At 39.6% G+C, this 25,296-nt stretch overlaps 1 protein-coding gene across 1 annotated transcript in view; it reads right to left on the bottom strand.

Annotated features, from left to right (window-relative positions):
• Positions 1-200: 200 nt before the first annotated feature.
• Positions 201-25,296, bottom strand: part of LOC149236174 (uncharacterized) — a 43,716-nt gene continuing 18,620 nt past the window's right edge. The window contains exons 2-4 of the mRNA XM_089368796.1: positions 2,008-3,294; positions 1,793-1,905; positions 201-1,305 (exon numbers count right to left, since the gene is read on the bottom strand). Coding sequence (XP_089224922.1) covers positions 201-1,305; positions 1,793-1,905; positions 2,008-3,294 — 2,505 coding nt within the window. The remainder of the gene's footprint in view (positions 1,306-1,792; positions 1,906-2,007; positions 3,295-25,296) is intronic.

Genomic DNA, 25,296 nt, shown 5'->3' with positions numbered 1-25,296 from the left:
TTGGAGTGCTTCAGGGAATGAATTATTTCATGAGTTAGGATGATGCCATCCGTAATCTACCGACCTTCGACGTATCCAGATTGCTCAGGCGAGATGATGAGAGGAAGCAGCAATTTGAGTCTGGAGGCAATGATTTTGGAGACTATCTTGTAAATTATATTGCACAGAGCTATAGGCCTGTATTTGTCAGGAGTGCTAGGCTAATCCACCTTGGGTACTAGAGCAATGAATGTGGCATTCACTCCTGGAAACATCCATCTTAAGGATCTTGATTCCTCAACCACCTGCCAGACTTCCATCTTGATCAAATCCCAGAAATTGTGGAAAAAGTTGGAGGTGAATCCATCCGGGCCGGGTGCTTTCCCTGCTTTCAGCTGACGAACTACCAATTCAACCTCCTGTAAGTCTACAGGCTTGAGAAGAAGTTGGTTATGCTCCTCTGAAATAATTTTAGGAATATTTCGAGTAATTTTTTCTATGGCTAGCGATCTGTCTGAATTTGGCTCGCGATGCACTTGCTTGAAATAGTTTAGGAGTTCGCTTTCAATTTCTTCATGTGTTTCCACTTTAACTCCCTGCTCATTTTGAATGTGAGTTATGTTGTTATTCATTCTGCGTTGGATGGTGGTACTATGAAAAAATTTTGTGTTTTTTTCTCCATCTTTAAGCCACCTTATTCTTGATTTTTGCCTCCATAGCGTTTCTTCCTGCTTAGCCCTTTCTAAGATTTGTGTCTCAAGAACTTTTTCCTGTTCTGACAGGTCATCGGAGCGGCCTTCAACAATAATCCTCTGCTGCAGATGTTTCATATCTTGATCAAGGGTGCTCTGAGCCTGGAAAATGTTACCAAAAGAAGTATGATTCCATTGTTTGATCTTGCCTTTAAGATGCTTTAGCTTCTGCTGAAATTGAAACATCTTTGACCCGGTTGGAGGGGAGAAATTGTTCCATTCTGAGTTGATTAAGTTGTGGAAATCCGGGTGAGACATCCAGAAAGCCTCAAAATGAAACGGTCTTCGGATCTGGTTGCCAAGACGCGTCCAATGAAGGGAGATGGGCCAGTGATCAGATCCCGTGAGAGGCAGGATGGAAGCTACAAAGTCTCCACCGATATGAATAGCGTTGTCTGAGAGTAAGAATCTGTCCAAACGAGAAGCGATCTGCTGCGACCCTGCTCTCTTGTTGCTCCATGTAAAGAGACCATTATTGAAAGGTAGGTCAATAAGCCAGTTATTCTGAATGAAGTCTTTTAGGGGTTTCCCTTCCTGATTCCCTCTGTTCCTGCCTCCCCTTTTTTCTTCCAGCCTAGTAATCATGTTGAAGTCACCTCCAGAAATCCATAATGGGTGCGATCTATCAACGTTGATTGCAGAGAGGGTGTTCAGGATTTCTGCTTTATGCGTAGCCTCTTGGGGAAAATACACATTGGTTAAGAGCCGTGTATATTTGTCCCAATGATGTGAAAAATTGCTTGGAGGAAGTTCTTATTTGCATGGATGTTGTTGAGTCTAATAGCTCGGGCATCCCATAAGATTGCAAGGCCTCCAGACACCCCATCGGCATCCACTGCAGTAGTGAGACTCCCTGGCCATACCTTTGCTGCAATTCTTTCCAGAGCGTTTGAATTGCATTTGGTTTCTTGCAAGAAAAGGATTTGAGGTTTTTCTCGCATTATCATGTTTTTGAGTAGTCTTCCTTTCCCTGGGCCATTAAGCCCTCTTATGTTCCATGATATTAACTTCATTGGGAAGGATTATGATTAGAGTTATAGTACTTGGTTAGCTTGGAGTACCTGCCTGACTCCACTAGCATTTCTCCTATTCTGATTGTTCGTTGGAGGTCTGTTTTCCTTCCACGCTTTTTGATATCTTTGGTAATGAATCTTCCATCCCAGGGGCTGCCAGTCTGAATACCTAAAGATTTTTTCCTTTGTGCCTAAGATAGGATCTCCTCCAGATTCTCAAGTTGTTGATCTAGAATTTTGTCAAAATTGTTTGTATTGCATGCCTGCTCTAGGCCCTGGATGTCTAGTTCCCCAATGTCTATAGCCTCTGTTTCCTCCTCCATGATCTGAGATTCATTTAACTCTTCATTTGGTTCTTCTGCTATTCTGGAATCAGATTGTATGTTGTCTACCTCCATTCCTTGAGTATTCCATGCTGGGATCTTGTGCTTATCTGAAGAGGAGGTATCTTTGAGCAGAGGATCTGCTTGTAGCGCTTTGGAGTCTACCTGCTTCGATTGTTTGTCCTTCATCATCTCCGTCTCTGGGGGAGCGGGAATTTCAGAGCTCGGGTCATTTTGACGAGCTAATGCTTCGAAGCTGTTGCTCGTTGAAGGCTTGGAGGAACTGGCTTGAGGCATTTTAGAATTTGAAGCTGATTTCTTGTGGGTTTTCCTGCGACTGGCTACTTTGGTAAAGCCATCAGCCTCAGGCAAATCAGGTCCAGATGAGAGAGAAGGTTTTTGAGTTAAAGGACAATCCCTGAATAAGTGGCCCAGGGCATGACATCTTTGGCATCTAAATGGCACATGTTCATAATCAATCAACTGAACCCATTCAATATCATCATGGAATAAACTTACCGCATCTGGGAGGGCCTTGTTGAGGTGCATGTAGACGCAGATACGAGCAAAGGAGGTATATCTGCGAATTTTTGTTTCCTCTGCAACTTTTATAAATTCACCCAGAACATTTCCAATCTCTTGTAGGGAAGCTTCATCCCAGTACTCCATGGGAAGTGAGTACAGTCGGATCCAGACTGGAGCCCAACTGAGATCCTCCTTATCAGGGTTGAAGCGCTCTACCCACCCTCTGAGATATAGACTAGTGGCATTGAAGAAGTAAGGCCCTCCATCCAACACCCTATTCCGATCCTCCAGGCAGTTAAAAATGGTTGTGAAGAACCCTTTTGGCCCTAGCTGCAGGGTTATATGTCCCTTTGGGTTCCATTTCGCTGCTATCCATCCCCGCAGCGCCTTCTCAGTCGGCCAAAGTCCTATGAACTTGCCTATCAGTGCATGGTCTCTCATATACTGTATCTGAGCATTGATTCTGTGGCTTGGAAGTTCTACCTTCGGACGCTTAGTAGCTATAGGTTTGCATGTTGTCGAGCTGACCTTGGGTTGCTTTTTGTTATCCTGTTTTGTCTGTTGTGAGTTCAGATCCGCGCTGTCCTCACTCTGGTCCGCTGGTTTATCGCCTTCCTTATTCCTTTGCCGCCCTTCATCATCCAGTGGGGGAGGCGCAGCGCCCTCCCCCTGGGGGGGTTCATGAAGTTCTAAACGTTTGAGCTGGGAATGAAAGTCGTGAAGCCGTCAGTATTTGCAGGTCTTCTGCTGTCTGTAGCGACCTGCCATTGCAGAGAATGCTGAAACCCTAGAACGCAGAGCCCTCGCTCCACATTGCCAGATAAAGTGAATAATATTCACTTTCATTCAAACTATTAAGAACAAGTTCATAATATTTTCAGTTGTAGAAGTCTCTCTCATCTTTTTAATCCCATGCAGATATGAATGCATAATATAGTTATTAACCATATAAATTCTCATTCAGGTTCATGAAGTATTATCTATAGACGTAACCTCATCCAAAGACAATGCCAAAAACCTAGCATTTGCAATCTTCTCTTTCAAATCATCCTTTTCTAATTGAGCTAGATATATTGTCCATTCCCAACCACTGGTTACAAACTAATGAGAAGATGGAAAGTTTGAAACTTGAAGAAAAGAAAGATATTTCATGTGATCTGGATAATTTGTCATAGGACGACCTTTAGAGAATATGTGAAATACAATGCTCAATTGTATCATCTTGGATAACAAACTTATTTTGATTGTATTTTCAAATAGATATATGATTATTCCTCCACTTGCATCAAGTTTCCTCTTACTTATTGAATATTTCTTATATTCTTTTTCATATTGGATATGCCGACATTAATCAGAAGATTTCCATATAAGTGTATATTTTTCTTCACCATTTGCAATTTTCTTTTCATACACCTTTCCTGCATGCTTATGTATTGTATCTAGCTTCATCTGAAATTTCACTACCTTAAGTGTTTTCCAACTACATACATTACATATAACTTCTTGGGAAACCTTGTTCTCATTTATAGGAGGTATTGCTTCAATAAATGGAAAACTTAATACCCAATCTTCTTGGAATTGTCTCCCTATGGTTCACTGGCTTTTTTTTCCTTTTCCATGAATGGATTGTGTCACTTTCCAAGGAAAAATATTCAACATTTTCATCACCAATTTCTGTTGAAACTACATTTATCTCACCCTGATTACTCGATGAATCTATTCTTTCATCCATCATATGGATATCAAATGCATTTTCACAAGAGTTAATATCTCTCTCAGTAACAAATTGTTCAAAGGAGCTTGAAGCATGAAGAGAATGTGTATTCTTGGATGGAGGATTTTCAAAGTATGATAATACATCCATTTTCCTTGATAGTTTATTCCCATGATTAGATTTTGACATCTCACTAAATATTCCACAAGTAAAATTCTCAAATTGATTTGGAAACTTGCATCAATAGTTTCCAAAGGTTGAGAATTACTAGATTTGTGGGCAGTATTCAAAGTATGCTATATGGCATAGTTCAAAAGTACATATGAATCAAAAAGGATTTCATCTTACCCCATAAAAATAAACTTCAATTAAAGAGCCAATATACATTCTATGACCTGTTTTGTTTTTTGTCTTGAACTCACTTAAGGTACAACAAATTTTTACTGTTTCAAAGGTTTTAGGGAAAAATATATACATTTTCCTTTCGTCATTATGTGTACCCATTTGTACCCAAATTGCTTCAATGGTACATGCTTCATATAATTTCTTTTGTTCATAGAAAATAGAAACGTACTTTGCAAAAGAATTGTAGAGTAAACATTGAAAGAACATATATCAGAAATTGAATTTTGAGGCAAAATGGAATTTCGCAAAAAAACTTGTTTAAAAATGGTAATGGGAAACCATTAAGACATAAAATATAATAATTCATTTGTATAACATTGAAACAACATCACCCCTTGGGAAAATAATCAAAGAACATATACCTTAAATTGAATTTTGAGGCAAAACGGAATTGCACAAAAAAAATTCTTTGTATGGTAAACAATGTTATGCAACAAGGACTAAAGATTTTTGTAGAAATAATAAAATGCAAAAGTTTGCAACCTAGTTGCATAGTTTGTCATAGGAATTAGATCTTTTTTCCATGCCGCCTATAACAAATGATTTACATGAAAAATCAAGTTGCAATCTTTATATCCTAACTGCATATTTTCAAATTGAAACCAAAGATATTTGTTCTTTTGAAAATATTCTAACAATGATGAGGGATACATATAAGTCTAGTAGGGTACTTCTTTAAAAAAGTGAATTAGCTTGTTATTGTCAGAAAGAGGCTAATGTTCCCAAATTTAGAATTACATTGGAAACATTAGCACTATTCATTTCAATGACCTTTGGCTTACAAGTCATGAGTGGGGGGTATATAGTGCACCAAAATTGCATATGACTTACACTTGGCCTCAACTATTGTTGCCTACACTAGCACACATATGCATAAGCACAAGCATGCCACATGGTAGGAATTCAACCTTGCTATGGGCTATAGTAGCTACCTGCTTTCAACAACTTGTAAACCTACCATTGACACTTGTTTCTTTACTTTGTTTGACACTCTTTTGGTTAGTTGACATGCAAGTTATAAATTGTCAAGGGAAAAATATTTCAAGGAGCATTGGGATCAAGGAGAGTATTGCATGAATTTGAAGGAATTTTTAGGATTCATATTGACAAAGATTGTCTCAATTTAACAATTTCATGTTTCTTTTAACAGACTCTGTCATCTATACATTGTTATGAATGTTGTTGTTATAGATTAAAAGGTGAATTATAGTTTTGTTTGAATAAGGTGGAATACTACATTATCTTACTAAGCATGGTCATCTTTGATTCAACTTGACTCAGCTACAACTATCACTGTCACTTTAGCAATATGTGAATACAAATTTAACAATTATTCCTCCAAATTCATATGAAACTCATTCATTTGAGGATGCATAGCAGAAGGATTCATGGGACAAAACAATTTAGGTAGAATTTTATTCCTTGTAGAAAAGTGGAGTTGAACTCCTCAAATTTCTTATTTCTACAAATTCAAAGCCAAATTGGCCGACCCACAAGATATGTAGATATTAGATTGTAGTTCTTAAAAAAATATAATGTATTAATTATATTGTCCTTGTATTATGGTTAGACAGTCTGTGCAATAACAATGAAGTGTGAAGCACACTTGTACATAAGGGAAGATATGGGATCTCTTAGACGTACACAAGTTACTTAATCATGGTTTAACAATGAACACTATTTACCTTGGTTTACATATATGGGTTATTATTTGGATGTGTTGATAACTTGATAATTATCGAGTTTAGGCTTTTGTGATCCACACTGGTTGGTTCAAAACACGTCGACAAATAATTCTTGATGTGATTAATACCGATTTTTTTTATAAACTTGATAATTGTGGATGAAAAAGTTTGAGAGGTTTCTATTATTGAGTGTGGGGTTCTAGAGATAGCATTGCCTCCATCCACCCTCTAACAGAGAATCCTTTCTGCATTCTAAAACACCGAGAGCAATCTAGTTCACTGAGACTGCTCTAACTAAAAATTTTAATAGTACACAACAAAGGCCAAAGTCTCTAGAATCCTGGATCCAAATTCATCAGATTATGTTGATATGTGTTTTATTCTTTTCTCTTCGATCAAAAATTTAATAGAGGCAGACATTAGTTCTTGGCCAACGACATTAGATCCATACCACTGTTCTGGTTTGGGTTTGTCATCCCTTTCTTCTACTAATACCATGGGATGATTAAATGTTGAATGAAATAGGAATATGCTCATAAAAGACATGTATAATGCAAAAGAAAAATTAGGGATTTATGATTGTACCCAAATCTATGTGAAAGAAGATTCTGAAAAAGGATTTCTAAAAACTGAAATACCACTGAGGAACTAGATCCATGTGCAAGAGTTTGGTTACAAGCATATCCAATTAAAATGTAACTTCCACCACATGTATGGGAATTTTGCTAAATATTTCCAATGGAAAAAAATCTCCATCTCAGCATGCTCTTGAGGTAGAAGAAGATGAAAGATTTGTAAATGTAACATACTCCAAGAAATAAAAGAACCCAGAATTAAACACAATAGAAGAAGTAGCCTCCAACTGGTACGAAGAAAAAATATGCTCCCCTATGAGCTCTCAAGCACAATATCACAACACATAACAGAGCTCAAAATTGTCCAAAACCCCATCAATAAAAAGTTGACATACCAAGTTAGATTATAGAAATTGAAATCCTCACAAAGAAATCTCTAACAAATGACATGGAAAAAGATATGTAGGTCATGCAAAATGAAAAGTTTAGGCTCTAGCAAAAAAGAGTGGGAATTCCCCCTTTATTTCTTTGGAACTCTCCCTAGATTATGAAACAGATCGGCGCCCTTTACCTCCAAAGAGGAACAAAGACATATTAAAAATCTTGGAAGAAAGCTAAATGTTGAAAGAGAGAAAAAAGTTACTAAAAACAAAGATCTAGAAAAGTAAGCGACATTAAAGCAAGTTTTTAAATCCAGTAAGAAAATTGATATGAATTGGATCATTATATTGTTTTTCATCCATGTCGATGCATTTGGAGTGGAAAAAGTGGAGGAATTAGCTCACGGGGCTGTCTTTACCAACGAGACCCAATTTGGCGAAACGGGGTCTGAAACCTTCCAAGAGCATTTTGAGGCATCAAATGACGTTTTTTGGGGTAAAACTTTGCCGCTCTAATGCCACATCTTTTGATGCTATTCTACACAGAGAGAAATTTCCAATGGTGGAAGAAGCACGTCAATCAAAGTCTGTATGTAAAAGTTATACCACTCAAAGTTGACCTTCTTATTTTCACACTTATAGTTCGAGAGGATGCTTCATTAATGGAAAAGGGACTAGCCATGTGTTTGTGATGTAAAAGACTATAGAAGGGTCTATTTTGTAACTCTAGTTAAGAGTTGATGTAGTCAAACTTAACCACTAGTAGGCTATCGGACTATGTTATAACCAGGCCACTAGGAGGAAGAAGCATTCCATGCCTTCGAGAGAATTTTGTTCCATAGTTGAGCAAAGATAGCCAGGAGAGATAGGAGGTATACCACACAGAGAGGATATGTGCATTGTAGCAGCCCACGGGCCACAAACATTATTTCTTTCTACTTGCAACCATATTTCCAGACAGAGAAAGAGAGTGAAGCGGCCTCACCTTCCAGTTGGGTTTTCTCTCGAAAGAGTTTCTGAGACAACATATCTTGTGTCTTATGTGTGTGTGAGATTATTTTTTCGTTCTCTAATTTTCTGTATAATTTCCATTCACATGCATGCACTAATTACAAGTAAACTGTACATATCTATAAATTAAATAAAATTGTAATAGTGTAAAATTTGAATATTTGAAGACATTATTATCAAATATGTTGTGAAGAAATGTCCAGTGGAATATCCACGAATGTTTACGGATCAAAAACTAAACCCCATAGATCATGAAGATTTGGTCTTGGAATTGTATGAGATTAAGGAATCCAAAAAGAAAGAAAAAATGTCTCAAGTCATTGATAAAGAATGGAAAACTAGTCACAGTTCTTCAAGAAATTAAGTTAGGTTCTAGTTTCAATAAAGTATAAAACATAAACAAAGGACGCTGAAGTTTGGAAGATGAGAATATAAATTAATACTGCCCAAAAAATGATCACAGATGTAGCTCAATGGGACTAAAAGAGCATATCCAATGTAAATAGAATGTGGGAGTGTAAAATCAACTCCTAGATCAATACTAATAGAAGAAATGACAATGAACTAAGTTTCTAGCTAAAAGCTAAATACCCAACCAAGATAAGATATAAAATAAGGTACATGTACAAGAGATTTTCTGTGCAAGAAACATAGTAGAGGATGTCAAGCCACACTAGATATGGGACTAGAACTAGCTACCAAGAATGTGTGCAGGAACCACAATATAGGCTTCTCATTAGAGTCATCAATAACGGTGAAGAGGGAAATGAAATAGAAGATGATATCATCATAAGAGTGGTCTAGACTTAGAGGCCCTAGCTATATGAACCTGGGGAAAGCACAATAGTGAGGGAACCCACCTCTTATAAAATCCAAGGCCATGAGATGAAACTCTTTATAGGAACCTAGTTGTTCAAGCTACCTTGAAGAGTGAAGAGTTGAACAAGGTCGGTTTGAGTTTGGATCCATGCACCATTTGCATTACTAGTGAAGTCTGTCTCTCGTAAAAGTTTCAAGGGGACAAATCTCAGATAGTCCTACTCACCTCATGATCAATGGCCAATATTTTTAGCTACATGTACATGGATCCTCCTTTCTTGGACCCTATGGATGGATCAATGAGGCTCATCTGATTTCTTGGAATGGATCATAGTAAATCACACCTGCATAGAAATATAGCTCAAAGGGCTAGATTATCTTGTCATCCTCTAGAAATAGTATGTTTGAGGGGCATGCATAATGGGTGATTGAGGAAGCTAAAGGATTCTCTAGCATATTTGTCATCTTCTTGGATAATTATGCAATCTCTTTAGAGAGCAACACCATCTCCAATCAATGGATCACAACACATTGTAGACTAATCCAGTCAAGTCTTATTTTATGAACCATGAACATCTATGCTCCATATAATTGTCTGGAAGAAAAAAAATGTTCGGCTTCAATGCAAGACACACTATCCAAAACACTTCCAATAACATAATTTTGGATAAGATTTAAATTTAAATTTGAGTAATAAGGAGGATCAATAGTTAGAGACCCATATTGAGAGACAGTCAAAGACATTATGGCCGACTGAGGTTTCCTAAAATCAAGCCCAAATATGGAAAACTCACTTCAACGGATAGGAGAATTGATCCATTATTCATAGCTAAAAGGTTATAAAGGTTTCTTGTCCAAGTTTTAGTCCCAAATGAGGATCTCTCCCTTCTAGATTTGTTGTGCAGATCATCACCGAGATTTGATGTGCTTGTGGATGATGAACATGGCCATCTCAACCAACAACACTAGAAGGATGTTGGTTACTACTCTAAGCATGATATAATAAATGAGATCATGTCTACTTTGACTACGATCACCTTGATCCAAGTATGCATGATTGAACTGGCTACTTTGATGTTGAATTTTAGTATGACCATGGATCTTATGAACCATATAAAAATAGAGGATATGACCATTTTGGCCAAAACAAACCTAATGCCTTACAACAATTGAAGGATTAAAGTAAGAAGTGTTTTTTTCCTGGGCTATAACGAATACTGCACCTTTTGGAGAAATTTCTACTTTAAACCTATATGGCTAATATAACACCGACCACTCAATCTCACAATCATAATCACCCTATCACAAAATTCAACTAATCAATCCTACAACTAAAACTAAACCAATAAAAACCCATGTAAATCATTTACAACTTGAAGGGGTGCATTATGAAGTTCATTTACAACTTAAATCACTTTCACTACTGCTATTAAGGCTTGTGCTAAACTGATAGATGTGGAATGTGATAGAGGCTTTCATGGTGGTGTTTTTTGAAATGGGTTTGATGTGAATATCATGGTTAGTGGTGTGCTTATTGACATGTATGAAATTTTTTTCCCATATAGAAGTTTCACAACAAGTGTTTGACAAAATGCCAGAATGAGATGCAATGTCATGGACTACATTGATTTCAAGCTATGTGCAAAATGGTCATGGCAAGAAGGCCTTGCAAATCTTTTGCAAAATGAAAAAGGTTAGGTTTAGGCCAAACAAGTTTCCCTTTTTTGAAATGTGGCAACAAGAAAATTCCAATTTAATTTGTCCTTGAATTATATTGTGAATTAAAATCGAATTTAGTCTTAACAGCTACCTGGAAATAATTAATTAAGTTATTTTGACTTAATTAGTTGGATAAATTCAAGTTAGAAGTCTTTCTGAAGTCATGCAAGAGTTATCCCTTAAATTAAGGAGATAATATTGAGTTATATTTGAGTTGTAATTAGTTGACTCAGTTTACTGAGTTAAGTCCAGTTAAATTAGTTCCAAATTGTTTGAGGAAATAATGGTGAGTTAACAATCACTTGATGCATGCATGCACTCAACTAGTCTACTCCAGTTAACTGAAGATTCCCTCATCAGAAACTCATGCATGTCTATTCTAAGAAAGACCCAGTTGAGATTAAAGACAAGGAAAATGTACTATCAGTTGCATGTAATTTCTTATAAAGAAAACTCATGCATGCAGTCAAGGCATCATTCCTTGAGGATTGCACAATTTTGACATTGTGTGAGATTTGGTGATCATCCACTTGGTAGATGAGTTTTCCACTCGGTTGAAGGAGAATCATCACAGAGGAACAACGCAAGGAAATAGGAGCTTGGAGGGCAGAGAGGAAGGCTAGAGAGAAGCCAAAATTGCTTGTGAGCATCTGTGAGGATTGTACTGAGAGTTGGGTAGTTGTGAGAGCTAAGGCTTTGTATAATTCCTTTGTATTTCCACCTTGTATGATAATACAGATAGTGGGGTTTTTAGCTGAGGCTTTCCCCAAAGTATTTTCATGTGTATTGTGCATTGATTCTTCTTCTTCTGGTTATATGATTCAACTCAATCTTAAGCTTCCGCAAATTGATAGTGGAAGTAGGTTATAGTATTCTGCTTTGATTTATATTGCATTATCGGGTTAACCTACAACATATTTTATACATGGTATCAGAGGTGGATTTGTAGAAATTTTCTACATGGTATTAGAGTTGGATTTGTAGAAATTTTCTATAGGGTATCAGAGCTGTGAATAGTATACTGAGAAGAGAATTCGAAGGTTGAAGTTCGGGGTTGCAGGTGCAAATCGAATTCATATCATACTTCAAGGTTGGCCAATGGCATTCTATGGCTTGAGACTCGAGTATGCCTTAGAAGGTAGCTCGAATTACATAGCATGGAAAGATAGAATGGAGGATGTATTAGAAGACAATGGCTTGAAGGAATTCATTGATCAAGAAATACCAAAGATAGCTTTAACTAATGCACAAGAGTTGGGTGAGTGGAAGAAGTGTGTGGCGAAGGTGAGATGGATCATCCTTGAGGGAGTTCGAGACCATATTGTCTTGAGTCTCCATGGGAAGGATACTCCATTTTCAATGTGGAAGACATTGAAGGACCTCTACCAAAATAGTAGCGACCGGAGGAAATTGACGCTCAAGGATAAGCTTCGAAGAATCAAGATGGAGAAGGGTGATACTATTTCCACATGTTTGAACAAGCTCACCACCTGCAGAGATTAGCTTGGTAGTGTGGGAATAAATACTGCTGATGATGATATGGTGAGCCTCACTCTCCTTGGCCTTCCAAAGAGTTGGAATGACTACCAGGACTCTGTGAATGGAAGAGAGAAACTGCTGGATTGGGAATGACTGTGGTTGGATCTTATGTAGGAGGAGATCAGGAGGAGCACACGAGATGGTTCTTCATCCAAGAATGATGATGAAGAAAATTTGGCCTTAGCAATTAAGTCAAGGAAAGGGAAGGGGAAGGCTTCCCATTCCAAATCGAATTCTTCTCATGGAGGGAATAAGGGTGACATGTCTAAAGTAAGATGCTTTAATTGTCACAAGATGGGACATTATGTGACTAATTTCCCATCGAATAAGTCCAATAAGGGATCCTCGAAAGAATTGGAAGGTGAGGCATTAGCCTCTCAGCTCGAAATGGACTTTACCCTCATCGCATGCATGGTGTCATCAATGATGGGTTGTTTCTGGTATCTTGACAGTGGAGCCTCATTCCACATGACCAGTGATAAAAATTTAATCAATGCCTTAGAGGAGAAAGACCTCAAGATGCACATAGAGATGGGTGACGATGGAAGGTATAGTTTTTTAGGAGTGGGCACGGTTGCTTTTGAGAGGGAGCATGGAGCTCCTCTCACCTTGATAGATGTGATGTATGTGCCTGGATTGAAGAAGAACTTGTTGGTCACAATGTTGGAGGACAGAGGCTATGATGTTGTCTTTAGTAAAGGAAAGGCGTTCCTAAGACACATAGCCATAGGTCAGACCAAGAGGATAGGGATTCGAGTGAAGAATATTTATAAACTAGATGTAGATGATTGTAACAACATTGAGTACGAAAGCAGAATTGGTGCTGTTAACACCCAGGTTGTTCCCTATGACTCCCAAGGGAATACGGCCGGGGTAACCACTAACCAATCTTTTGATCACTGTTTCTAGCCAAACTGTGATCAGAGAGGGCTCTCTCTTTATGATTTGTATCTGTTTATGATAGGATTTTAGGCTAGGTATTATGCACATGTTTTGTTTATGTTTTGGTTGAAGAATTTCTTTCAGGTCTCTGCGATGTGGTTTTCAAAGAGTCAAGTATCATTGGGCAATGGAGTCTATGGCTGTAGGTGTCTAGAAACCTTGAGATGAATTGGTGAAACTTATAGGGCCATTTGGATGCTTTATAGAACAAATTTTTGATTAATAACATGAACAGGTAAAACAAGTAGTGAAAGCATTTAAGAATTTTCACTCAGTGTTTAAGTATTTCCACCAAACTAGTTATGAGAAATGGATAGATGTCTCAGGGGCAAACTTGAATCCCTGGGAATGTCTATCACTGTAAGAGATATAGTTTTAAAGCGCAGCAATTAAGAATTACACTTCTGTTACTGTATCTGAAGAAAACATGGATAATAGCTTAGTTTGAGTTCAGGGTAATCATAGATTAAATCCTGGAACTATTCTTCTACTTTGCTATTAAGTGTAAAACATCTAATCAATAAAAGAGAACAAAAGACTCGAAAAACATGTAATACAGAGATTTAAGAAAAACTTATTGTTTTATGAAACACTCTGGAATCCTTCAACATTCACCATTCATCACAACGCATCAAGGTACACCAAGCTTTGGAAATTCCATTCTCCCTTTGTATTATTTCTCTGAGAATTTTACAGCAAGTGAGATTTCCAAAAAGAAAATAACAACAACCCCTTCTGCTTATGTGCGGGGTGAATATATACTTACAATCTTTACAAAAATATCTGAGTTCTAAGTTATCTCAGACTTAATATTCTCACCAACTCTTGAGATATTATTATCAGGAATTTATTACAGCATTGAATACAAAATAAGGCGTCTTGATGTTCTGTCAGAAGATATTTGGCCTTTGAGAGCTGCTGAGTCGGTTGGGGACGTGCTGTTCAAAATGTGGCTAGCTGTCATCATTAGTGATGAATCACTTTTTGGATGCTTTTCAAACATTAACTCTTTTACACTTGTCTTCTGGTGATCTGAGCTGGCAGTGGCCGAATGTCTTGAAACTACCGTGGCAAAATTTGGAGCATGGCCTGCCACCAGTCCTCCTTGGGCATTTGATGCCTCCGAATTTTAATTAGAGTCTCATCAAGCTCTGTATATCTGAAAAAACTAGGAGGAGTTTCAAATAGATGATTTACCTCATTTTCAATAAAAAATGAGCCTTCGAGCTTAGTGTACAAGCTCTGTCCTGTTGGAGGAACTGTTTCCTCAAGAGTACTGCTGGATGCAGTGACTTGATTTTCAATGTAAGCGGCCACCCTGTTTGCAAATTGATCACTGCTGATCAGTTTTCCTGAGCTGCTCAACAGGCTAGGCAGTCCTCTTGCTTGTAGCATTCCCATTCTGAGTTTATAATCTTCAACTTCAGTCTGTATCTCATAACTTCTTCTCTCTGCCGTCTGTACATAACCTCTGAGAGTTAGCACCTTTTTAGCCATGAGGATGGCCTCTGTTCTGTTGGTGATTCCAACAGCTGCCAGCTCCTCTTTGTCTTGCCTGTTCAAAAATTCTATCAATTGGCTAGCATACTCAGGTCTGTTTCCTAACACTGTCTTGGCCCTCTGGACATCTGCCTGGGCTTGTACAATCAAATCCATATGCTCATGCATTGTTTTAATGGATTTCCACTGTTTGATAACGGCTTGGGTAATTTTATTCCACAAGATTCTTTTGATTTCTGCCATAGTATTTTCCAGATTGAGCTCCTTCTCCAGGGCCTTTATTTTATCTTTTTGAGCCTTAATCTGTCTGCCCTGTTCTGCTACCGTCATCTTTGATTGATCATATTTGGCATCTATCTCTGCCAGTTTTTCTTTTGCTTTCCTTATTTCATCCGCTTGTAGCTCCATTGCCTTGACAGCTTTGGTCAGTTCTTCTACACTGGGGTGGGCATCTGGAGCTGTTGCTGTACCTGCTGCTTCAGTTGTGGGGGCCACTGCTGCCCCAGAAGTTGTTGCTGTTGTGGAATCTGTTGGAGGAGTTTGGAGTGTAGGTTCTCCCTGTTTGTCTTGTAGTGCTCCTTCCAGCTCTTTCTCTAGTTGTTGGATCCTTTGATCTTGCTGTAATAAGAGGTCAAGTTGTTCATTAACTTGCTTTTCTTTTTGCAATTCAGCTGTCTGAGGGTGTTCTGTAGGTGACAGCTTCAATCTCTTCTTCATGGCATTTAGATCATCATCCTTTTTCTTCATGAGGGCTTTTACCCCGGTTGGATCACTAGGGTCATGCCCTAGATCAACAATAATCTCCTCAAGAGATTTTATCCTATTGTCCTTGGCCTTAGAGGACAACCTCTCAAAATCTAGTTGAGTGTTTGTGTTCTTCAAAGATTCTTTCAGCTCATGAGCTAATGTGGCCTTCTCCACCAAAGTGGCATAGACCATCTCCCCAGTCTGCTTGTGGAGCTCAATTTGGTCCATAGGGTGTATGTCTTTAGCCAGGACCTCCACCCTTGTTTTGATGAAATCTGCAGTTGTCATTGGGTGCGGCCCCTTGGGTTTAAAATGGCTGAATATCATTTTTTCTTCTTTGAAGTCGTAAACCGACATCAACCTTTCCTGCTGGGCTGGAGTGGCATCTATAAACTGTTTGTAAACCTCAGCCCTCAATAACTCATTTGCTGCCTTGATTTGTTTGAAGGTAGCCTTAGCACCTTTAAGCTTCTGGCTTTGCTGAGAAGAGGATGACACCTCCAAGCTAAGCTGTAAATTCTACTCCTGCTGAAAGGAGCTTGTCCCTGTATGTTGGCTGCCCTCCCTGTCCTTTGCTGTATCGTTCAAGACATCTTCAGTAATGTCTTCCACCTCTGGGGAATCTGCCCTTTGCTTTTTGGCTTCTGGCTGGTGGGAGGATCCACTGAGGGGAGTGGACTCTTCTCTTTGCCTTTTAGTACCCCTCTCTTCATGTGCTGGGGTCTGCAAAACTGAGGTAGTTAATGGCTCAACTTGAGGTGGCGGTGTTTGCATCAGGGGGGTTTCTGGCAGAATAGTTTGTGGCAGAACAGTTTGTGGCAGAACAGTTTGTCCTTGTTGCTGCTCTGTTTGTTGTTCTGTTTGTTGATCTTTCTGCTGTGACTGTTGCTCTGACTGTTCCTTTGAGTGTTCCTTTTTTGCTTCATCCTCTGCATCCATTTTTCCTTTTCCTTTATCTAAGCCTGGTGCTGCTGTTTGTGGCGCTGTCCTGGTAACTGAGGTCCCTTCTCCCATTGTTTGAGGCAGTCTGAAAGGTACCTGGAGCACATAGTCCAGGTCAATAGTCTTCTCAAGTTCTTTCATATTTTTAAGCATTCTCTCTTCTTCAGTTAAGCTCTCAACTAAAGTGTCCAGCTGCCATTCTTGTAAGTTGGCATACTTTTCTATGTGTGGGTAGTGGCAGTGTTTAATCCCTAGGAGTCTATACTTAGTTCTCCTAGCAGTGATGAAACCTTGAGGGTCATAAGGGACCCATCGAAAACTATATGACAATTTGTATTTGTCCTTGAGGATCAGGTCTGCAGATTCCCATCCTTCCTTCTTGTTCATGATGAAAGGGCCCAATTCATTTTTGAAGTTAAGGTGTGCCTTTTTCTTGGAGCTGTGGAAATGGGTAAGGTCTGACTGAATCAATTGCCTGTAATACTCCAAGGCAAATAATCTCATAGGAACATACTTAGGTAGCCTATATGGACAGAGCTCACACCCATATACTCTGAACACAGTATGGTGTCAATATAGGTACCAATCACCTATTTTGTACTTCTTAGATAACTGCAAAGCTTTCTTGATCTCATTAGATACTCTAGGTGGAGGGGACTTCATAAGCATGCAGGAGACTGGGTACACAAACTGGTCAACAAATTCACAATAGGTGTAGGGTGAATTTGTAATTTCATGATAGACTGAGGTCCAGAAAATGACAGATCTTCTCTCTCCTTTGTTATCCAGCCTTCTGATGTAGCATGGGAAAGCTTCAGAATGATAAAACATGAACAGGTGGTAGATGTAAGCTGAGTATCTGAAGACCCCCTGTCTGTCCAATTTGCTCAATTGATCATGAATCCTATTGGCTATGAACTTAGCAAAGTTATACTTTCGGGCAGGGGGTTTACGTGGGCTGTAAGCAGACAGCAATACGAGCATGGCTTGATCCACATGCTTACTGTTTTGGTAACCTAGCACATAGGCTATCATGTCCAGCAGCAGCCTGCCTGAGTCATTGAAATGTTCATGTAGATAAGGGGGTGGCCCTGTAGGCTGGCACTCAGTCCACATGTAGTTCCTCGTGACCTTCTGCAGCTCCTCACTGGTCATCTTATCACCAGCTTCCAGTAAATACCTCATGGAGAATGGGACTAGCAACTCCGTTTGATCAAACTGTAACATTTTGTTGATGGAGTCAGCATTTATGTAAAAAAGGATCCTCCCTGATGGAGTATTGATAGCTCTGTGCTCCAGATCATAGTTTTGAGCACATAAGTGAATGATTTCAGGGAAAACATTCACAGCTGGGAGACAGTAATAGGGCAGGTTTGACTCCCATATTCCATCTGTACCAAGTCCAGCCTTATGGTCTTCCCTCAGTGTAGTGAAGGTCTTCAAAAAGTCCCTGCTTCCCTCAAAGTCATTAATGAGACAATCCTTGTCAATAAATGGCAAGGCCTCCAGTTCCTTATTGGTTTGATTTAGTGGAGTAACACTCAGGGAGGAGGATGCAGATGCTGCCATGATATAGTCTGAATGTGTGCAGGAAGAGGTAATAGTTTGATAAGTCTTTAAAGACTTAAGCAGCAGGTAAACTGTATTCAGTGTGATGTCCTCTTCTAGTGTAAAATTGTAAGCAAGCTGGTAAAGTGCTGTAATTTCTCAGGGATGTGGATTGCCTAAGGGGATGTTTGCAGAGGTAGTGATAATTCTTTAGGAAGAGTGCAGGTAACCTGTACTTGGCAAAAGGGAACAATGCCGGGTACTTCGGGGGCAAATTTTGCAGTTTTAACCCGCGAACTGATTTCTCCAGTGTCAAATTGTGGCTAAGGGATGGGGCAGGTTGCTTGGGTTTGGTTTAGGTGCTCAGGTGGAGCTGAATTAAGTGATTTTACCAGTCTTTAATGGTGAATTCTACAGAAAATTGGAATTCACGGGCAAAGTGGAAGGAAATGGCAAAATACCTGGAAAATCGACTTGGAAGCTCGCGGGCCGGATTGTGGAGACTTAGTGCCGTCGAATTCTGAACTTAGAATGGTCAGATTGTGGAATTTGATGGCTGAGTGAGAGGTTTCGCAGCAGCTGTTGGCAACGGCTAGTTCTCTTTCGCATGAAGAATGAGCGAAAACGACTCATTTAGTCGTTTAAATCGTTAAATTTGGCAAAAGGGTGCATTTGGCGCTTTTCCGCCGATGACGTCATGGTGGGGCCCAGGTACGGAGGTGACGTGGCTGCCGAGGTGTTCGCCAGGGTGGCGAGACACGGTGGCGAGCGGGTACAGTGGCGGGTCCGCGTGGAGGGCCACGGGACGCTGGGGCGGGCGCCGGCGAGGTGACGTCAGGGTGACGTACAGATGACGTGGGGGGAGAGTGGTATTAGGGGTGGCGGTAAGCGGGTTCCCCGCACCACCTTTGGGCAAAGGCGGTAACGGGGAGGGGGGCTCCGAACAACCCCACCGCCTGCCACGCGTCCCCTGTACGGGATAGGCAAAACCACTTTCCCCGGACGCTAAAGGTCGGCAGGTCGGGGGGTGAAAATGACCGCCCACCTTTAGATCCGGGCGACGGAGATCTGACGGCTGGCGGGCCTTCCGACTGGTCGAGCATGTTGGGGAGGGGTCCCGCCAGTGCAATAAAATATTCAATTTAATTTTTGGGCGGAGGACTATAGGCAAGTGGGTTTTTTCGCAGTTTTGGGTTTTTTGGGCCTTTTCAGGGGTTTATATAGGAAAAGGGGGTTTTTTGTGCGTTTTCAGCAGAGAGACGGTAAGGGCTTGAGGGACAGGATTTCTGCTCATAACCAGAGGTCAGAGCACATCCAAGACAAGGTTGACCACAGTCCCAGGTGGACTGAAGTCTCCTTAGACCATTTACTTGGCTATAATGCCAAAAGGAGGATATGTAGATAATGCTGGGATTTGTACACCTTGGTGTTAGTAATATTAGGGAAAAAGGTGATATAAAGGATTTATATAATAGGGTTAGTGTTAGTTATGGAGGAGGGGGTAAGTGGATGTGGAAACCATTGAGTTTATATGAAACAAACTTGGTTTTAAGAGTAGATCAAAATGAAAAGATCTTTAGACAGGAAATGTGGCTTCTTAAAGATTAAGAACCAGCATGAAACCTTAGTCTTTTCCCCGAATCCCAGGCTAGTGGGGAATGTTAGAAATGAAATTGGAGGGGAGTGAGGGAAATTAGTCATGCTCCTTGCTGCAATTTGATGGAATTAACCACTTTGCACATTGATAGATTTTGCCTTGGCAAAACATCTTTTGACATATATGCAATGGTGAAAATACCCTTTCTGCAACCACACTACCTACCCAGCTATTTTCCTAGCATTTTTGTTTCTCCTTGGAGGGTGCACTTGGACTTGCAAACCCTTTGTTGCCTTTTCTTTTCTTTGGCTTTTTCTTTATTCTTTTCTATCTACTTCTACCCTTATTTCTTCCAAGGTCCCAGATTGAGCTGTTGGGAACCCTTTCTTCTCTACCTGAACTACTTGTCTGCCAAGATTAGGCTGTTTGGACAGACTTCTTTCTCTATTCTATAACACAAAATTGAAACATGACATGACCCAGTTTAAACTGTTGAATCATCCATCTAATTGAAATAAGGTCCTCAACATTTGGAACCATTTACACACCTCTTGTTCTCTAGGAAATATGGGATCTTTGTGCTACCAAAGCAGAGCATATTTGGACTTTCTTTGGCCAATCATGAAATATGAAACCTATTGGTATAGGTATCCAACAGGTGCAAAGCTAAGACATTGGTGAGTTGTGGAACAGGTGGTTGGGCCATTTTCATCATGGGGCTTTGAAGATAATGCAACAGATATCTACAAGACTTCTCAAAGGGAAACTTGAGCAAGTTGACACATGCAAAGGTTGTACCTTGGGAAAGTACACCAAGTCTTCCTTTCATGATCGAGATAGTCGAGCAGAGGCTATCTTAGAGCGAGTTCATACTGATGTTTGTGGACCATTCTCGATGGCATCCACAACAAAGCAAAGGTATTATGTGATTTTTATTGATGACTATTCTCGTAAATGGTAGATTTATTTCAGGCAGAAGAAGGACCAAACTTTCACAAATTTTTGTGAGTTCAAAGCTTTGGTCGAGAAAGAGTCAGGGAAGAAGATCAAGGCCTTGAGAAGCAACAATGGTGGAGCATATGTCTCTCAAAGAGTTTAAGAAATTCTTTGCAGTAAAAGGAATTAAACGAGTGTTGATGACACCTCATAACCCACAACAGAATGGGGTGGCCGAGAGGAAGAAGAAAACTATTGTAGGGAAACACGAGCAATGCTGCATGACCAAGGCCTACCACTTCACTTGTGGGCTGAGGCATGAAACGTAACAGTATATTTGCATAATAGAAGCCCACATTGCATACTTGGGATGAAGACACCAGAGGAAGCTTTCTCCGGTAAGAGACCAGATGTGGGTCACTTTAGGATATTTGGCTCATCAGTATATTTCCATGTGACAAAGGATGCATAGAAGACGCTTGAGCTGACAGCAGAGTTGGGGATATTTTCAGGGTACACTGACACACCTCACAACTATCGGGCGTACTTGCCTACCAGTCAGAGGACAGTGATTCGTAGAGATCTCAAGTTTGATGAGCAGAAGGCCATGCAAGTTTCCCTTGAGAGGGAGCTACAACTACAGGCTATGGAGGAATTGTTGGTTCTTAAGGAGGAGGATCCTCAGACTGATGTGGAGTAGCCACATACAGAGGTTCCAGGAGTGGAGAAATCCACTTAAGCAGAGTCTTCTAGAGATGGACGGAAGCACACAAGATAAGCTAATAGATTGTTGGAGGATGCGAGAGAGAATGTGGGAGAACCATCTTCTCAGCGCAGACAGAGGAGGTCACCTGAGAGGTACACTGGATACATGGCCCTTGCTGGAGAATGTGTTGAGACCAAGCCATCTTCCTTTGAGGAAGCAGTGAAAAAACCGATTTGGGTTGATGCTATGGTGGAGGATTATGACTCCATAGTTCGTAATAGTGTTTGGAACATGGTTTCGAGACCGAAGAACCAGTTAGTTGTGAGTTCCCATTGGATTCACAAGGTAAAGAAAGTTGCTGATGATGGGAGGATCATGTTGCTACAGTATATTTCGATAGAGGAGCAAGATGCTGACATTTTGACAAAGGCATTGTCAAAGTGTAAATTCGAGTTCCATAGAGACAAGATCGGGGTGGCAGATAATCCCTTTCTTTTTAAGAGGGAGTGTTGAAATGTGGCAACAAGAATATTCCAATTTAATTTGTCCTTGAATTAAATTGTGAATTAAAATCGAATTTAGTCTTAAAAACTACTTGGAAATAATTAATTAAGTTATTTTGACTTAATTAGTTGGATAATTTCAAGTTAGAAGTCTTTCTGAAGTCATGCAAGACTTATCCCTTAAATTAAGGAGATAAGCTTGAGTTATATTTGAGTTGTAATTAGTTGACTCAGTTTACTGAGTTAAGTCCAGTCAAATTAGTTCCAAATTGTTTGAGGAACTAATGATGAGTTAACAGTCAGTTGATGCATGCATGCACTCAACTAGTGTACTCTAGTTAACTGAAGATTCCCTCATCAAAAACTCATGCATGTCTATTATGAGAAAGACCCAGTTGAGATTAAAGACAAGGAGAATTTACTATCAGTTGCATGTGTTTTCTTATAAAGAAAAATCATGCATGCATTCAAGGCATCATTCCTTGAGGATTGCACAGTTCTGACAGTGTGTGAGATCAGGTGATCATCCACTTGGTGGATGAGTTTTCCACTTGGTTGAAGGAGAATCATCCCAGAGGAACAACGCAAGGAAATAGGAGCTTGGAGGGTAGAGACGAAGGCCAGAGAGAAGCCAAGGTTTCCTGTGAGCATCTGTGATGATTTTATTGAGAGTTGGATATCTGTTAGAGCTAAGGCTTTGTATAATTCCTATTTATTTCCACCTTGTATGATAATACAGATAGTGGGGTTTTTAGCTGAGGCTTTCCCCAAAGTATTTTCATGTGTATTGTGCATTGATTCTTCTTCTTCTGGTTATATTTTTCAGCTTGACCTTTAATCTTCCGAAAATTAATAGTAGAAGTAGGTTATAGTATTCTGCTTTGATTTATATTGCATTATCGGGTTAACCTACAACATATTTTCTACACCTTTTGGCAGTGTTCTTAGTGCATGTGTGAGCCTCCAAGCTTTGAACTTGGGCAAAAGGGTACATGGAAGACTTATTGCAACTAGAATTGAGTCGAATGTAGTTGTGGGGAGAGGGCTTGTTGATATGTATGCTAAACATAGGAGAATTAATAGTGCACAATATGTGTTTAATAGAATGGTGGAACACAATGTTGTGTCTTGAAAGGTAATTTTGACAGGGTATTATCAGAATGGGTATATTGGGGAGGCCTTGAAGATTTTTTACCAAGAGCAAAAGGCTGGGATAAATTAAGACCAGTGCACTTTGGGCAATCTTTTGGCCACTTATGCTAAACTTGTAGCTTTGCAACAAGGCAAGAGATGCAGAGTACTCTAAATGAGTAGATCTCTGTGGAAGGTAGCTTAGAGAACTAATCTCAACCAAGAAGAAGGCCATTGTCCGACTTTGTCACTCCTCTCCTTTCACATATATGATAAAAACCCAAAGAATGTTGCCCAACACCTGTTGTGAAGACTTAATCGATCATGAAGTTTCTTTTGAGTGTAGATACACATTTATACAAGTGAATCAAACTATAAATTTCACTTTTGCTAAAGGAAACAAAAATCTTTCGGCAACAAAAGTTTCTGACATCCCAATAATTTTAGCGAGAGACACTATTGTAGCAAGCACCTTCTCAACCTAAGCTATAATCCTAGTTATATGTGTACAAATGCTAACTCAAAACTATTAAATGATGAGTACTTAATATCACATGATGAAAACACTAAAGGCATTAGAATCAAATATTTTGAGCACAAACAAGAAATCTTAGGAAAGTCCCCAAGAGCATATCTATAGACATAATAGGAACAAAGTAATTGAAGCAAACTTAATTATTGTTAACATCAAAGGAAGTTATCAAAATCCACGTGAAGAAGCATTATAATCTTTGTTAGCACCTAAATCCGCCCTAGGCTGAAGGAAGGCAAAAATTAGGGTAACCACAAACCATGCTCAGTTTGGTAGCTAGCCCTACCAGAACAGGAGAGGGCTCTCTACGAGTCACACTCAGTGAATATATAATAAAAAATGGTCTGAGATGAATTACAATGAAATATTTACCTTAGGATAGTAAGTGAATAGGGATTCGGGAAACAATTTTCATGAATGACCGAGCTTCTGGAATGGTATGGGACCAACGGTCAGCAAAGAACAGAGAATTTAATACAAAGGCACAAATTATTCTGTAAGGCAAGGCAGGCGGAAATTGTAGAAATTTTAATTTGAGGTAACGCAGAATGAAAATATTTCTGAAGAAAGTGAAAAGGGCATAGTTACATGAATCCTTTTCAACAGAAGAAGAACACTGAACATGAAATTTTCCCACAGGAAGAGCAATAAAATTGAATTCTACCTAATCTCACTCAGAAAATTCCATTGGAAATGAGCATGAATTGAATTATGAAACATAACAAATACATATGAAAACATAAGAGACACATTTTCTACATTCACAACCACAAGAATCTCATGAAACAGAGCCGCTGCCTTTCATTAATTCTCTGTCAAAAATATACAGTGAAGAAACAGAGTTTCTTTCCCACAGTCTCCCAGAAGTTACAAGCCAACCAACCCTTTGCAAATAGCTTACATACAATATATAGAATGTGTTAGGAAGAGATAGAACGCCCAAGGGTTGGGGAGTTACTCGAATCATTACAAAAATGGAGATGAAGAGCCAAACATTAGCTACAGGTGCAGCGTTACAAACATGACATTTGGCTTGGGTGACCCATCGCCTTCCTTTGCCACTTGGATAAAAGCCAATCTGGAGAAGAAATACTTTAAATGCCGCCTTTGGTGCCAAAAAATAGAAGTGTAGATGAGTGGGCCCACTTGGAGAAGTCGCGAAATGGAAGCAAATTTGGCAATTTTTCCTCTGTGCACCGCGCCATTTTCTCTGTGTGCCGCGCTCCTTTGGGGCCTATTTTGGGGCACTTGCAGGTGTACAAAATGTGCCCAAATGGGCTTTTTGGAAATCCTGTCATGTCTACTTTCTAACCCAACTAGAATTTTTGAATTTGGTGCTCATTTTCCCCTTCAAATCTTCATTCTCCCAAGACTGCTTCCTGTGTGTCAAAAAAGTGGTAGAGAGGCCATTTTTTGGATGTTTTTGACCTCTAGGAGACCTAGATCTTGCCCAAATTTCTTGTCCGGACACCGGTAGTTGTGATTTCCCATGATAAATCCAAAAATGCAAACCATTCCTCATTTGGAGCTCTGGAATTTTAGCGTCGCACCAGTGGCACGACGCACAGGGAGAAAAACCCTGTTTTTTGCCCAAAAATTTGTGATGTGACCAAAAATTCCCCAAATTTCTTGAAATTTGGGCTGGATGTTCTCTATGGGGTGTTATGATGTGACAAGGAAACCTCAGCCAATATTCGAACCCTATCTTTCTCTTTTTCCTCCTTTTCCTTTCTTGTTTCTTTCCTCAATTTCGCCTTTAAACTCTTTATTCGG

Source organism: Pinus tabuliformis, chromosome 8, assembly GCF_031772625.1.
Source record: "Pinus tabuliformis cultivar Carrire ecotype Pingquan chromosome 8, CPIR1, whole genome shotgun sequence".
In the NCBI taxonomy this organism is placed as follows: Eukaryota; Viridiplantae; Streptophyta; class Pinopsida; order Pinales; family Pinaceae; genus Pinus; species Pinus tabuliformis.
This window is presented reverse-complemented; position numbering and strand designations above follow the sequence as displayed.